The following is a 17,117-nucleotide window of genomic DNA, read 5'->3' on the forward strand; positions in this document are numbered from 1 at the left end:
CAGTTGGTCTCTGGAGATGTTGGCAAGGAGATTCAGTTCCAGGCACTGAGGTTAACACCCTGGCAGCATTGAGAGTTTTGTTGCACTAGTGAGGAGAGCAAAATTCTGGATGCATTGAGTTCTTGTATACATCCTTCTTCACACAACTAACCTATGAACATTCATGTCCTATATTTATCTGCAGTCTCGCATCATTCTCTTTGCATGATATGATATTTTATAAAATTATCAATCTTCAAGAACATGGAATATGGATAATATCCAAATTGTTTAACTGTGAGAAAACATTATTTATACACTATTTTGGTTTATTTTATTGACCAATGTTTAGCAAACACTGAAAAAAATTAAGTAACATCATTAAAATCACAGATGTCAAAAACAAATTTGAGATATTGTCGTTTTAAAACATATTGCATGTTACCTGTCAAAATCCATCTTCATTAAATATATACCATATACATAAGCACTGACATACAGTGACCTACTTAATGTTTGAGACAGACATTTTTTTTCTTACATTTCCCCTGTGCTCCATAATTTAAATTTGTAATCAAACAATTCCTATGTGATTAATGTGCACATTCCAGGTTTTATTCAAGGATACTTGTGTATATTTTGGTTTGTCCATGTAGTAACTACAGCACTTTTTATACATAATCCTTCATTTCAGAGAACCATAATATTTGGGACATAGCAATGTTATGTATATTAGTCATGAATTTTGTTGCATATCCCTTGCATGCAATGACTGCTTGAAGTCTGAGATTCATAGACATCACCAGGTGCTTAGTATCTTCTCTGGTGACGCTCTGCCAGGCCTCCTCTGCAGCCTTCTTCAGCTCCTGCTTGTTTTGGTGGCTTGTCCCTTTATGTTTTCTCTTCAGGATATGGAAGGCATATTCAATTGGATTTGGATTGGGCAACTGACTTGGCTATTCAAGAATTTTCCAGTTTTTAAGCTTTAAAAAAAAACCTTTGTTGCTTCAGAAGTACGTTTGGGATCATTGTCACAAAGCACTGTCCAATGAGTTTGGAGGCATTTACTGTACTCAAACCGAGTAATGTTTTTATACAGATGAGGTGGTATGCTTTGGACCTTGGGCAGTTCCTTTATGCCTCTATACTTTGCTCTTGCCATCACTCTTGATGCAGGTTCATCTTGGTCTCATCTTTCCAGAATTCTGCAGGATCTTATAAATACTTCTCGGCAAATTGTAATCTGGCCATCATGTTTCTGAAGCTAGCTAGTGGTTTGCATCTTGTAGTGTAACCTATTTCTATTCATGAATTCTTCTGCACATAGTAGTCATTGATGTATCCACACATGACTCCTGAAGAGTGTTTTTTCTTCATTTATAATGAGAATTCTCTGACATCAGTAGTGGAAGTCTTTCTTGGCCTAACAGACCCTTTGTATTTACTGACCTTACCAGTACGTTCTTTCTTCATAATAATGTTACAAACTTTGATTTTGGTAACCCTAAGGCTTGGGCAATGTCTTACTGCTTTATTCTTGTTTTACTATAATACAGAAAACAAGCCATTTGGCCCTTCTAGTCTATTCTATTGACCGACTCCCATTTCATAACCCTCCAGACCTCTCATATCCATAGATCAATCCAATTTATTCTTAAAACTCAAGATCGAGCCCACATTCACATCAGATGGCAGCTCATTCCGCACTCCCACCACACTCTGAGTGAAAAACTTTCCCCTAATATACCCCCTAAACCTTTCCCCTTTCACCTTTCACCTTAAAACTATGATCTCTCGTATTTATCCGCCCCCCCCCAATCTAAGTGAAAAGCCTACTTGCATCCACTTTGTCAACATCTCGGATAATCTTGTAAACGTCTATCAAATATCCTCTCATTCATCTTTGCTCCAAGGAATAAAGTCCTAACCTGTTTAATCTTTCCCTGTAACTCAATTCATTAAGTCCTGGAACATCCTAGTAAATCTTCTCTGCACTCTTTAAATCTTATTGATATTCTTCCTTTAGTTAGGTGACCAGAGCTGCACACAATATTACCAATTTGGCCTCACCAATGTCTTAAACAACTTCAACATAACGTCCCAACTTCATGGAAAGATGATAGAGAAGTGTTATTAATAAGATGCAAAACTGTATACCCTTGGAAAAAATTACATATAGTTTAAGGAATCGAGTTGAAAATTTTTATAGTTTTGGAAACCATACATGGATTTTATGGATAATTTTCCATCCACTTCTTCTATCTTATCCACTCCTCTTAATTAGTAATTTTTAATAACAATTAATGATTGTCTATGCTAATATTATATATTAAATGGTAGGTGTTTCTTTTCGTTCCTTTTCTTACTTTTGGGTTGGGGGGGGGAATGGGGAGAAAAATATAAAAGTACTTTTTTTGTATCACTGGCTATAGATAGTTGATTAATGTTTTATTCATTTTTTTCCTGTAATGATGCAAACAATTAAATAAAATTTTTAAAAAACATAACATCCCAACTCCTATACTTAATACTTTAATTTATAAAAGCTAAGATGCCAAAAGCTTTCTTTACAACCCTTTACACCTCCGACACCAACTTCAGGGAATAACGCATCTATTTCAAGATCTCCCTGCTCCTCCACATTCCTCAGTGCCTATTTACTCTGTATGTCCTACCTTGGATGCCCTTCCAAAATGCATCATTTTTCTGCATTAAACTCCATTTGCCATTTTTTCCCCACATTCTCCCAGTTGGTCCAGATCCCTCTGCAAGCTATGAAAATCTTCATCGCTGTCCATAACGCCTCCTATCTTTGTGTCATCAACAAACTTGCTGATCCAATTTACCACATTATCATCCAGATCATTGATATAGATGACAAACAACAATGATCCCAGCACTGATCCCAGAGGTACACCACTAGCCTCCAGTCTGAGAAGCAACCATCCACTACCACTCTCTGTTTTCTCCCACAGAGCCAACTACAAATCCAGTTACAACCTCTCCATGGATACTTAGTGTCATAACGTTCTAAATTAATTCCAACTTGGGATCTTGTCAAAAACTTTTCTAAAGTCCATGTAGCATTTCCTTCATCTACCTTCTTGAAAAACTACAAGATTCATTAAACGTGATCTACCATGTACAAAGCCATGCAGTCTGTCCTTAATCAGCCCATGGCCATCCAAACACTTATATATGCTATCTCTTAAAACTCCTTCCAATAATTTACCTACTACTATCATCAGGGTCACCAGCCTATAATTACCGGTACCTGGTTTATTTTTTGTCTTTTTTAAACAACAGAACAACATGAGTTACCCTTCAATCCTATGCCACCTCACCCGTGGCTAAGGACATTTTGAATATATTTCTGCCAGGGGCCCTACAATTTCTACACTAGTCTCCCTCAAGTCCCGAGGGAATATCATATCTGGCCTGGGGGATTTATCTATCTTTATTTACTGTAAAGCAGTAAGCACCTCTTCCAGCTTAATCTCCTTATGTTCAATTATGCTTCTGTTTGTTTCTCTTCCTTCCTTATACACTATGCCAGTTTCCTGAGTAAATACTGATACTAAAAACTGTCTTAAGATCTCCCCCATTACTTGAGGCTCCACACATAGTTGACCACTCTGATCTTCTAGGGACCAATTTTGTCCCTTACTATCCTTTTACTCTCAATATACTTAAAGAAACTCTTCGAGTTTACCTTTACATTATCTGCCAGAACAAACTCATGTCTAATTTTGGACTTCCTGATTTCCTTCTTCAAGTACCTCATTAGCTCCTTGTTGCCTTTCCTTGCTATACACCTCCCATTTCTTCTTAACCAGATTGCAAATATCCCTTGAAAACTAGGGTTCCCTATGCCTGTTAACTTTGCCTTTAATCCAAACAAGAACATACAAACTCTGCACTCTCAAGATTTCACCTTTGAAAGCCATCCACTTATCCTTGCCAGAAAACAACATTTCCTAAATTCATTCTTCATAGATCCTAACTCATTTCCACAAAATTAGCCTTCCCCCAATTTAGAATCCCAATATAAGGACCAGATTTATCCTTTTCCATAATTAACCTGAAGCTAATGACATTATGGTTACTGGACACAAAATGTTCACCTACACATACATCTGTCACCTGACCAGTCTTGATCACGTATTGCATCCTCTCTCATTCATACTTCTATATATTGATTTAGAAAACTTACTTGAATACATTTCACAAAGTCCAAGCCATCCAGCTCTTTTACAGTATGGGAAACCCAGTCAACATTTGAAAAGTTAAAATCTCCTACCATCACAACTTTCTGCTTCATAATGGCTTCTTTAACTTTCATTGCAACAACTCAGGTATTCAAGTTAAAAAACGGTAAATATAGACCCCAAAGGTGACAAAAGCTTAGAAACAACCCTAGCTCTTTTATACCTGCATTAATGAAGCAATTAAACACACCTGACACCTGTGAACCCAAATGTCCCAAACATTAAAATTTGAGGACTATGTATAAAAAGTGCTGTAATTTCTATATGGTCAAACCAAAATGTATACAAATAACCTTACTGCTCTGGAATGTGCTCTTTAATCTTATGTGAATTGTTTGATTACAAATTTAAAACCATGGAGCACAGGGACAAATTACGGAAAAGAATTTGTCTTTGCTCCACACATAATGTACGGCACTGTACACACTCACACACTTCATTTCTTTCTCTCTTTCATTCTATATAACAGGAAAATTCAACAGACCTTAGGATTCCAGTTCCTGTTCCAATATCCAGCACAGATGTGCAACCAGATTCCACTGCTTTCTGAATTGCTCTCTGATAGGCAACATTCCTCTTTTTATCATTCAGCATTAAAAAATGCCACCGCTCCACCAACCAATTTGCAACCCGATAAAAATTCTCCCTCGCATCCGCAAAGTCAGGATTGAGTTTGACAGCTTTGTGGAAATAGCCTGCTGCTTCATCTCGGAAACCCATGCTGATCATTATATGCAGAAAAGAAAGCCCCAAATTAAGGTTAATTTTTTGGTACAATGACCTTTAATTACCTTTTTCCATCTTGAGAAAATTGTTTCTATTAATAACAAAACATTTGTGCAATCAGTAACAAAAGGTGTAACTTGGTTATACAGAGCAGCACATCAGTACAATCTTAGCAACATGGTAATCATTTCTGTTTTATTGTTGGTTACTGAAAATATTCTGTCTATAGATGTGAATGATATGCACGCTTTTTGTTGGGCTTAGTAACAAACTCAAATTAATATTTTTTTCATCTGGGACTTGTTTGTTCATGAATAAGTCTTAAATTGGCAGACAACCTGGACATTGTTTCGAAGGAAGTCAGGGACAATAACTTTTACTCCAACAAGACTGCAAAAATTGGAAATCTGGAGCAAATACAAACTGTTGGATGAACTCAGTGGGTGAATTGTGGAGTTGGGCCTAATTAACATAGCGGATCAAGAGCCCGCATTTACCAGCTTTTATGGGAGAGCCATTAACTTTTAAAATCTATTAAAATAATCTGCTATTCTGTTCTCTTTATATTTGGCAGAATTTTATCCTAGAGGTGAGTGAATATTTTGAGATCAAGTCTGATGAAGCATCCCATGAAGACTATTTTTATATATTTTTGGCACCAAAGCCAGGATTTAATGTCTATTCCTTACTGCCCTTATGAAGACTAATGAACTATCATTGTGAGTTAAGTTAAATGTGAATCACTGCATTCCACATGATCGTGATGTTTCTTCAATCCTTTTAGTAAAACACAAAAGTCTGCAGACAAAAATTTTTGAAATAAAAACCCACTGCTGGAGAAACTCAGCAGGTCAAATAGAGTCCTTTCTGCAGCAAAGATAAAGATACATCACCAATGTTTTGGGCTTGAGCCCTGCATCAAGGTATGAACAAAATGTTGGCAGGTTCCTGAACTAGCACTGTGTTTTTACTTCAATCCGTTCAGTTTGGGAGTTCCAGGATATCACAATTATGGAAATGATGTAAACCTCAAAATTAACCTCTGTACTTTTTGATTAAAGAGAGATTGTAAAAATATGAAACTTGAGCTCTTAAAAACTTCCTTGCAATTCCTGATGATGGGTTCATACGAGATGAGATGGGTGGCACATTCAGCCAAGATACTCAGTTGGCAATGATCACAGTATCAATCGCACTACTGTAAGATCCTAGGGCAGCAGAATGGCACAGTTACCAGTACTATTGCCTCACAGTTCCAAGGACTCCATACAATCCTGACCTTGGGTACTTATGCAAAGTTTGTGTGTCTTCTTTGTGACTGGGTTTCCTTCATTTGCTCCAGTTTCCTCCCACATCCTAAAGATGTGCAAAAAGGTTAATTGGCTACTGCAGATAGAATGAGTTTCGGGGATATAGAGAATAATGGAAAGGAGGAATGGAAGCAATAGAATTGGTTCCCTGGGAGATGGCATGAACAAGATGGACCAAATGGGGTCTATCTGTGTTGCTACAAGAATAAGATAAATATAAGAACTATGAAAAATAAACAAAATAAAAATTACACTCTTTAGCTAATATATGTTGGAAAATTCACTTTTAAAAAAATTTCAGATAAGGAATGGTTTGGGTTCATGGCAATAGCACCTAATGGAACCAAGTTCACACTGAAGTGTTGCTTTAGGACAGGGTGTGAAGAAGCAAGGGATGATAAAAGGTGTTAAGGAAGTAACTTATATTTATTTAATATTAGACATTCACATATAACTGGAAAATAATTGCACCAACCCAAATAAATGTTCTCCCATACTGTTCCATATTACTTCATTATTGGGGTATAGCTCCAAGGCCTGTTCATAGCAGTCGAATATATCCTGAATTCGACTTAAGGAACTGAGTTCTTCTGCCCATTTAAAAAGGGTACTTTGGAATGATTCCTGTAATTTCAGAGATAAATATATAATAATTAAATGAATCAATCAAATAATCTAATCGAGTCTAAAGAGATTGAGCACATCCTGAAGTTGAGAAAAGTGCTGTACAAATCCAATTCATTCTTTCTTACCTCCATCTCTGAACAACATATTCCTTACAACTAAGGATCGTTGATGCTTAAAATAGAAAATTCCAGAAATTCTCAGAGGTGCAGTGGGGAAGTCCAATTTCAAATTTGCACCAATTATAGAAAATAAAAGGTCAGAATGTGGATGGATACTTGATAAGCAAGGGTTGAAAGGAAGACAGAAATGTGATAACAATGAGCTCACCCATTGTCTTGTTAAATCAACTTGGTTGGAGTGAAATTTCAGGATGAATGGATGTTGAGATATGTACATGTCAGATTGAACTCAATGTATCTAAATGTAAGCTACAGTTTGCCCTGGGTTATGTGCACCCGACTTATGGGCAGGCCATACATACCAGAGCTCCTGTAAATATGATTAAATTCAAACAAGAACCTCCTTGAAAAAAATAATTTATATGGGACCTCCTTCTATTAATTGGACACCATTGCAAAGAACTGAGACTGCCGGTTTCACCATAGGAGGCCACTTAACAGCTACTTTGGAAATTGAAAAACTATCGCTTTATTTAATAAGAGTCACAGAAGACTGCAGATACTGGAATCTGAACCAAAAAATAATCTGCTGAAGGAACTCAGCAGGTGGAGCAGCATCAGTGTCGGTGGAGGGTAAGAAGGAGAGCAACAAAAGGTTTCAACCCAAAATGCTGACAATTCCTCCCACCCCATTGTTGCTGTTCAAAACAAGTTCCTCCAGCAGATTGTTTCTTGCATCTACTGATACTTGTGCAACTATACTCTATTAAACAATGATATTTCAAGCCCATCAAAAGCCCATATGGAATAAATGGGACATCTAGGGGTAAACAATAAATAAATGCTCAAGTTAATTGGTCTTCAATAATACAATTCAGAACATTACAGTGGAGATACCACTGGAGGTAAAAATGGAGCCCATTCACAAGATGGTCAAAGCCTGTAATCCACCCCAGCGACAAACACGGGATGATAATTATCTGAAGAGCAAGAAGTTATAAAAGGGAAGGTGCAGCAAATCAAAAGGTAAACAAGAAATTCTCCAGGTGCTAGGATGTAGTACAGTACATAAAAGTGCTGAAGAAAAATGCTAGGTGGCATAGTTAAGCGTAATGGTTAACACAACGCTACTACAGCAACAACGACCCGGGTTTGAATCAGGCGTTATCTGTAAGGAGTCTGCACATTCTCCTCCTGCCTACGTGGGTTTCCTCCCTCCCTTCAAAACGTATTGGGTTTGTAGGTTAATTGAGGTAATTGGGTAGCACAGGCTTGTGGGCCAGAATGGCTTGTTACCATGCTGAATGTCTCAATTTAAAATTTGTAAAACTCAGGAGGTCACATGGCATGCATATAAAGTTAAAGGCAGTTGACGTTTCAGGCTTGAGACCAAAAATGTTGACTGCCCCTTTTACTTAATGTGGATGCTGTGTGAGCTGCTGAGTTTCTCCAGCTCTCTTCTGCAGCAAAACCAGAGGGTCCTTGTGCACCAATCGATGAATGAAATACAGGTGCAGGAACAGAAGTAAGGATGCAATTGTACAGGGCCTGGTGAGACCACATCTTTGAGGGCTGCAAGCAGTTAAGGTCTTCATATCTGAGGAGAGATTAGAGTGAGTCCAACAAAGATTCACCAGACTGATTCCTGGGACAACAGAATTTACATGTTATGAGAATTTGTGGCAACTAGGCTCATACCAGTAAGTATACAAATAAGATTGAGAGAGTACAGAGAAGATTTACTTGGATGTTTCCGGATCTTCAGGAGTTCAGTTATCGGGAAACATTAAACAGGTTAGGACTTTATTCCTTGGAGCGTAGAATGAGGGGAGACTTGATAGAGGTTTACAAAATTATAAGGGTTACAGACAGAGTAACTGCGAATAGGCTCTTTCCACTTAGATTAGGAAAGATGAATACAAGAGGACATGGCTTTAGGGTAAAAAGGGAAAGGTTTAAGGGGAACATTAGAGGGAACTTCTTCACTCAGAGAGTGGTGGGAGTGTGGAACGAGCTGCCATCTGACATGTGGGATCACTCTTAAGTTTTAAGAATAAATTGGATAGATACATGGATACAAAAAGTCTGGAGGGTTATGGAATGGATTCATGTCAGTGGGACTAGTGAACATAGGAAGTAGGAACAGGAGTAGGCCAAAAATGGCCCATCGAGCCTGCTCCACCATTCAATACGATCATGACTATCTAATTTATGACCTAACTCCACCTACCTGCCTTCTCCCCATATCCCCTAATTCCTCTATCATGTAAAAATTTATCTAACTGAATTTTAAATATGTTTAATGAGGCAGCCTCAACCACTTCCCTGGTTAGAGAATTCCAAACATTCACTACTCTCTGGGAAAAACTATTTTTCCTCATCTCTGTCCTAAATCTACTCCCCTGAATCTTGAGACTGTGTCCTCTCGTTTTAGTTTCCCCGGCCAGCTCAAAAAACCTTCCTACATCTATCCTATCCATACCCTTCATAATCCTATATTGATGGAATGATGTTTAAGCACAGACTAGAAGGGCCAAATGGCCAGTTCTCTGTGCTGTAATGTTCTATGTTTTTATATACACTAGAATTTAGAAGAGTGAGAAACTAACTCCTTTACAAAATCCTGGTGGGACTGGACAGGATATTTGCGGGAAAGATCTTTCTGATAATAAGGAAGTCCAGTGCCCCAGGAGTCAAAGCCAAAGAATACAGGACAAATCATTTAGTACTAAGTTGAGGAGAAATTTCTTTACCCCAAGAAAGGCTAACCTGTGGAATTCACTATCACAGAAGGAAGCCGAGACCAAATCATTAAATATATTCAAGGAGATACAGTATTAATGGCCACTGAGATCAAGGAAATGAGGAGAAAGCTGGATGAGGGCAATGAATTTAGATGATCCGCTATGCTCATATTAAATGGTGGAGCAGATTTAAATTGGCCAAATGGTCAATATGAATTCCTCAATTCCATGTTTATATAGTGAAGAAGTCTCAAGGGCCAAATGTATGCTTACATTTGCAGGAGACAAAGATTGACAATATAATGATAGCTGACCCCTCACCCATACCATTCTAGCACACCCTTTACAGTGAACTAGAACTTCAAAGCAAGTGTGTCAGCAAATTTTCAATCTGTAGTGATTGACAACTGAGTCAGAGATTATGGAATAGCGCTCCCAGTCACCATGCTGAGTGAACTTTCCTTGGCACTGCTGCAATTTTCATATTGGCACCCAAAGTTCAAATTTATTGTCAAAGTATATAACATGATATCACATACCATCCTGAGATTCTTTTTCTGTGGCCCAGTGAAACTCATTCACAATGAAGCCCCAGGTAACTTGTCTATTTTCTGCCACAATGTGTACTTTTGGATTCAAGGCTCTTTTTAAAATCATTAAGTTGTTTGGAGCAGTGGTGGTGTGGGGAGGGGATGATATTTGGATTAAATGTACACCAACACTGTGGCAAGAAGTAGAGATGTGGAACAGTAATAACAGGCAAGCGCCACCAGATGAAGCCTGCAAGAGTAATGCAGGAAAGATACAGGAGCCACTTAGAGCTCTGGAAAAATACAAGCTTGGTACGTGTCGCCATAATGAAGACATAATAGTTTCCAGAAAGAAAAGGAAGGTAAATGACCATACACATTCAACATAACTAGTAGCATGAGTGGAACAATTCTAACATAAGCATGGTTTAAAATGTTGATCTATGGCAGGTTACTTTTATTTGTACCATGCCCAGTGTATTATTTCCACATTTTTGAATACTAACAGAAATTTAAAACACTGCAAAACTTCAAGAATAAGAACATAAAGGTAGTGGGTAGCTATTGATTAGATGAGCGATAAAGAACAAATATAATGACAACTATTCATATAGGTAGAGATTGATGTGCCATTTACCCAAGGATCTTTACTGAGGTCATGGTTACTCAAAAGATTTTAAATTATTTAATAAAGTGAAAAAGACCTAAATTTACAAGTTACCACTTCACAGCGATCACCACTGCATCCTCTCCCGCTCTGCTGACCCTTTCTATTCTACCAACTTCTCCAGCTCTATCATATCTGCTGTGATTTTGATACTTTCCATACAATTGTTTATGATGTATTATCCTTTATCCTTGACCTTTGTTTCTCTTACAAAAATAAAGAAAAAGAATCCTTCACCTTTTAGTTCACCAGCCTCTACATTCAATGGATTAGTCTCTACAATATCCATAATTTCCACCACCACAAAGCACACTTTCTTCTCCCTTTCCAGCATCTAAGGAACAGTTCGCTCTACAACCTCCTTATCAATTCTTCCATTTTCACCACCACCACTTCCAATCTCATGGTACCTTCCTTAGGGAATGCAGGAGATGCAACACCTATCCTTTAACCCTTTTCCCCTCCCACCATCCAGGATCTAAACATCCTTTTTCAATAAAGCAGCATTTCACATGCATTTCTTCCCAATTAACACACAGCATTCATTGCTGGTGACAATGTATCTGAAAAACTTAACAAAAAGATTGATTGACACCTTTATAAAATGCATCCAATCAATTTTCAAGAATCATTTTTGAGCTTCCAGCTGCTGTCATTCTAATTCTCCATCCCACTCCAACCACTGATTCTTTAGCATCTTGTATTGTTCCAACAGAGCTCAAAGAACATTCAGAAAACCGAATTTCATCTTTCCAAGTCGGCACATTAAGTCTCCAGACATAATGATGAATTTAGCTATTTCAGATATCAGCCTTTCAAGTTTGTGCAGAACTGTAGTTATTATACAAGGTGATCAACTTGTAAGGCTAACAAATTTTTCTCTCTCCACAGATGCTGTCTGACCTGCTAGAATTTTGCAGGACTATTTTACATACTGCAGTGCTCTGCATCTCACGGTCCCAGCAATATTCTTGTATTTTTATTCCCTCTCCTCAGTTCTCAATCATTCTTTCTTTACACATCTCTTTGGACAGAACAACTGCCATTAACTAGTCATCACCATCATTTCATAACTGGTATTAGGACATATTTTTCAGTTTGTTCCTGCTTTCCTAAAGCGAAACAAATTAGAGAAATTACCGAAAAAAAATATATTTAAAAGCCATTGGCAAATACAGAAAAATATCTAAAAATGTAAAGAGGGATTTTAGAAATGCATATTTTTGCTGAAGGTTGCAAAAAATTATAACAATGTCAAAGAATTGGTATTTTAAACAGTCAAGGCTGCGCTGATGAAAGTTAATTGGTAAATTACTTCTAGCAAACAATTTCAAATCTGCCAGCAAGAAAAAGGGCATCCTAAATATTCTAAAAGAGAAAAGTGATTTGGAAAAAAAAGAAGTTAAACACAAAGGTCTGCGCACACCATGGTTGAAGTAAAAACATAATGCTGGAGAAACTCAGCAGGTCAAACAGTGAGGGTCCTTTATATAACAAAGATAAAGATACATTACTGACATTTCTGGCTTGAGCCCTTCATCAAGGTATGGAGAAATGCAGGCATCCAAACAAGAAGGTAAGGGGGGGTGCATGGTGAGGGGGGTGAGGTGTATTGTCCCTAAGGCAGAAGGCAATGTGGAGAAGGGAGGGCACAGTAGCAAGCAGGGAGGAGGGAATGGTGAGGTGAATAGAAAGGGAAGGGGGTGGAGAGCTGAGGGAAAGAAGACAGGGGGAAGGGAAGGAGAAAGGAAAGCAGGTTAGCAGAAACAGGAGATGTCAATGTTAATGCCATCCAGCTGGAGAGTGCCCAAAGAAAAAAAAATCAGGTATTGTACATAAGATAAGAATAAATCTTTTTCATCAGGTTGTACTTGTGCAATCAGATGACAATAATTTTTTTTAATTTATACATGCAGCACAATAACAGGCCCTTTTGGGCTGCAAGCAAGTGCTGCCCAATTACACCCAATTGACCTACAAATCCCAAGTATGTTCTGAAGGGTAGGAGGAAATTGGAGCCCCCAGGAAAAACCCGACACAGGGAGAATGTACAAACTCCTTAAAGACAGCGTGGGATTCAAACCTTGGTTCCAATCACTGGCGCTGTAACAGCATTGTGCTAGGCCAACCATGTCCCCCATAAACTTGACTTGAAATTTGATGTCAGATTAGGAAGTAAAATAAATGGGAAACTAAAAGTCTGAAAAACTAAACAAAATGCTGTAAATCAAAAAGAGATGGTCTTCTGGCCCCAAGGACATGGCCAAGAGATTAAAAATATGATAAACCATGATCTTATTGAATGGCGGAACAGTCTTGATAGGCCGCATGAATGTCACATAGGTCACAAAGCCTCCAGCCAGTTTTCCAACATTTCAAAGGGCTCCTCTCCTTCAGCACTCCCTCAGGATCAAAAAAGACTTACTTGCACTCGATTTTACAGAATTTAAGGAAGCTAATAAGGCCAATGTGAAATATGTAGCCCCTTCTGCAGACGGGAGAGATAGAGCACCTTGAATTGTGCCACTTCACAGAATACTAATTTATTAAAGCACAGAGACACAAGGAATTGCACATGCTGGAATCTAGATCGAAGTACAAAGTGCTAGGAGAACTTTGCAAGTCAAGCAGTATTCCTGAAGGAAAATGAACAGTAAACATTTGGGTCAAAACACTGCTTCAGGGCTGAGAAAAGAGACAGGCAATGTTAAAGAGAGGTGAAGGGCTCATTTGGTGATTGGTGACCCAAGGAGGAGTCACATACAAATGAAGCCAGGAAGAATGGAGTTGATAGTGATAAGTGAAAGCAGAATAAAAACTGAACAATATGTCGACTCTTATCCTCCCTCCTGTCCAATTTCTTTCCACCTACATCCAGGACTCATCATATGTTATCCACCATTTTAACAATGTCCATTACCTGCCCCCCAACCACTTTATATTCCTCTCGACGTGCACTCTGCTCCACTTTGCAGAACTTGTTTTTATCCTTTACATTGTGTCTTCTGTCTTCATTAGACCACATGATAAAGCAGAAATAAGCTATTCAGCCCATCAAGACTGACCCACCATTTAATCATTCCACTCTTCCCACTTTCTTCAAGTCACGTGTAACTATTGATACCCAGATATGGCATAGATATGGCTGCCTTTCATCAGCTCTGTGGAACACTCCAACCTATTCCACCACTACTCCAACTCTTTCTCCACTACGTCAACTACAGTGAAGCTGCCTCCTACATTGCAAGTGTCAATTTAACCAACCTTGCCACTAACTTCCATCCTACCCTCATATTTCCGACACTTCTCTCCACATTCTGACCTCTGATTCCATCTCAGAGACAAACTATCTTATGAAAATTTCCACAAATCCACAGCCATCTGGACTGCATCTTCTCCCATCCCTTTCTCTCAGCTTCTCTGTCGCATCCATTCTTCATATGGGGCTTTCCACTCCAGGGCATACAAAACATCCTCCTTTTTCAGGTAGCATGTCTTCCGCTCGACCTCCACTATAGTTGATAACACCCTCACCGGTCTTCTAATTCTAGTGCTTCTGCTCTCACCCAACCTCCTTCCAGACAGAGATAGAGTTTCCCTGGTCCTTACCTTTCACTCCAACAGTATCTGCATCCACCACATCATTCTTCACTTCTACCAGTTACAATGGGATTCCACCATCAGCTATGCCTTTCCTTTCCCTCCAAGCCCACTTTTTGCTTTTCTCAAGGATCTCTAATATTCTCGTACACTCTTCCCTCCCCATCCGGCACTTTTCATTGCAACCGTGGGAAGTCCAAGGCCTGTTTGCACATCTCCATCTCAACCTTCATCCAGGGATTTAAACAATGTTTGCACGTGAGGTAGAGTTTCACATGCACTTCCTTCAATATCATCTCCTGTATTCGCTTCCTTTAATGAGGCCTTGTCTTAATTGATGAAAGCAACTGCAGACCAGGCAGCCACTTTGCTGAGTGCCTGAACTTAGTCATTTTGCACCAACTTGAGCTGCTGGTTGGCAGCCATTTTAATTTTCCTTTCATTCTCCCTCTGACCTGTCTATCCTCAGCCTCCAATATTGCTAGGATGATTCCAAATCCACATATAAAGAACAGCATATCATATTGTGCCTGGGTAGTCTACAACCCAACAGCATAAATACTGAATTTTCCATTTCAAGTTACCCATTCTCCCTTGGTCCCTCTCTTTCTCTTCTTCCTCCATTAAGATTCCATCACACCTTTCTTTCCACAGCCCCTGTAATCCAGTTCCTTCCCCACTTACCCACCACTCATAACAACACCCCCCCCATACTATATTCTCTCCCCATTATTCCATCAATTTCCTTCCTTCAGCTGTGGCTTCCGCCTCCTCCATCTGTTATCCTTACCCCCAAGTTGGTCTACCCACTGATCCCTTCACCTCTCTTTAATACTGCCTGCCATTTCCATATATATTAATAATCTGGGTTTATGTAGGACTGCAGGTCATATCAAAATGCTGGTTATGTATCTTTATATTTGCTATATAAAGTACACTGCTTGACCGGCTGAGGTTCTCCAGCATTGTGTTTATACTGCGACCCAAAACGTCGACTGCCTATTATACTCGAACCCAGCGTCTGCAAACCTTGTTTAACTGTCTATTATCCTAAAACCATAGACATAGAAACAAAAATAGGTTATTCAGCCTATCAGTCTGCCCTGCCATTTAATCATGAGCTGATCCATTTTCCCAGCCTTCCCCCCATAATTTTTGGTGCCCTGGCTAAGCAAGAATTTATCTCCCTTAAATACACCCAATAACTTTGCTTCCACAATCACCCGTGGCCACAAATATCACAGATTTACTATGCATCCCTGGATGCTGCCTCCAGTATTTTGTGAGCATTTTGTTTTGCTCATTATAGTATTCTAGTCCGAACGTTTGCAGGTCAAATCGCCTCTGTACTTTTAAAACAAAAATGACCCATTCTGGCTCTGATCAGTCGTACTAAGAACCTAGTACAATCCCTGTCCTTCTCTCTTTTCATTCCATTCACTGGGAGATCTGGTTGGGGGCTGGCTGTGGAAGGACGTCCTACCAGATTTGGTATGGTACATTTGAAAAGAAAATAAAAGCAATTAAACATAGAAATAAAGTAGGCCAAGGTAAAGCCAATCTGGTAATAGTTTCCATCCTTCTGCACAGGACGGTTTCCCACACGTTAATACTCTGGGTTTATATGGGACTGGAGGCCATAGTAATTCTGATAACATTTAAGAAAACGGTGCTGCCTGAGTATTTCTGGCCGCTTCTGATTGAATTTCGGATTTCCAACACCCAGAGCTGCCCTGACCTCCCGCCTCAGAGCGGCCTCATGAACCCGGCCCCGCCGGTCACCCAGAGACACTGGCGGGTCAAGGCGGCGGCGTGCTGCCGGGGCCGCCGATCCCGGCCCCGCTCACCCTGATGATCTCCTTCAGCTCAGGCGCCAGGTTGAGCAGCAGCAGGTAGTGGGCGAAGGCCGTGCCGAAATCCCCGCTCTCCAGGTAATCCTGGGCGCTCTGCAACGAGCGGTAAACCAGGCGCACCCGCCCGCGGCTCCCGCTGCGGGAGCGACCCCCCGGTCTCCGAGCCGACATCAAGGTGATCGGCGGCACGAGGAACCGACGGGGAGAATCACGGAGCAAAAGCAACGGAAGCGCCGCCCAAATACTGCCCCGGGGAAAACATGACACCACAGAACAGTTCCCATTCCCCGTCCTAACCTCCCCCACCACATTCCCGCCCAGATCTATCCCTCCCTGTCCTCGACCTGACCTCTCCCACCTCCCTGTCCTGATCTTACCCCCTCCCCGACCTGTTCTCCCCCACCACCTCACCTCCTTGTCCTGATCTCTCCCACCTCCCCATTCTGATCTCCCCCTGCTTGACCTGATCACCCCCATCTTCACCCACCTCTCTGTCCTGATCTCCCCCAACTCATTGTCCTGATCTCTCCCAATTCCCCATTCTGATCTCCACCCCCCCCCCGCACAACCTGATCTTCCCCTGCCTCCCTGTTCTGATTTCACCCCCTCTCTGCCTGATCTTTCATCCTCCCTGCCTTGATCTTCCCCCCCTCCCCAGCCTGTTCTCTCACTCCCTGTCCTCATTTCCCCCCTC

The 17,117-nt window shown here is 40.1% G+C and overlaps 1 protein-coding gene across 1 annotated transcript in view; it reads right to left on the reverse strand.

The window, feature by feature from the left end:
- Positions 1-16,664, reverse strand: part of prmt9 (protein arginine methyltransferase 9) — a 72,534-nt gene extending 55,870 nt beyond the window's left edge. The window contains exons 1-3 of the mRNA XM_069926398.1: positions 16,418-16,664; positions 6,759-6,907; positions 4,732-4,968 (exon numbers count right to left, since the gene is read on the reverse strand). Of these exons, the coding sequence (XP_069782499.1) occupies positions 4,732-4,968; positions 6,759-6,907; positions 16,418-16,594 (563 nt within the window). The 5' untranslated portion in view covers positions 16,595-16,664. The remainder of the gene's footprint in view (positions 1-4,731; positions 4,969-6,758; positions 6,908-16,417) is intronic.
- Between the last annotated feature and the right edge of the window lie 453 nt (positions 16,665-17,117).

Source organism: Narcine bancroftii, chromosome 3 (assembly GCF_036971445.1).
Source record: "Narcine bancroftii isolate sNarBan1 chromosome 3, sNarBan1.hap1, whole genome shotgun sequence".
Lineage (NCBI taxonomy): Eukaryota > Metazoa > Chordata > Chondrichthyes > Torpediniformes > Narcinidae > Narcine > Narcine bancroftii.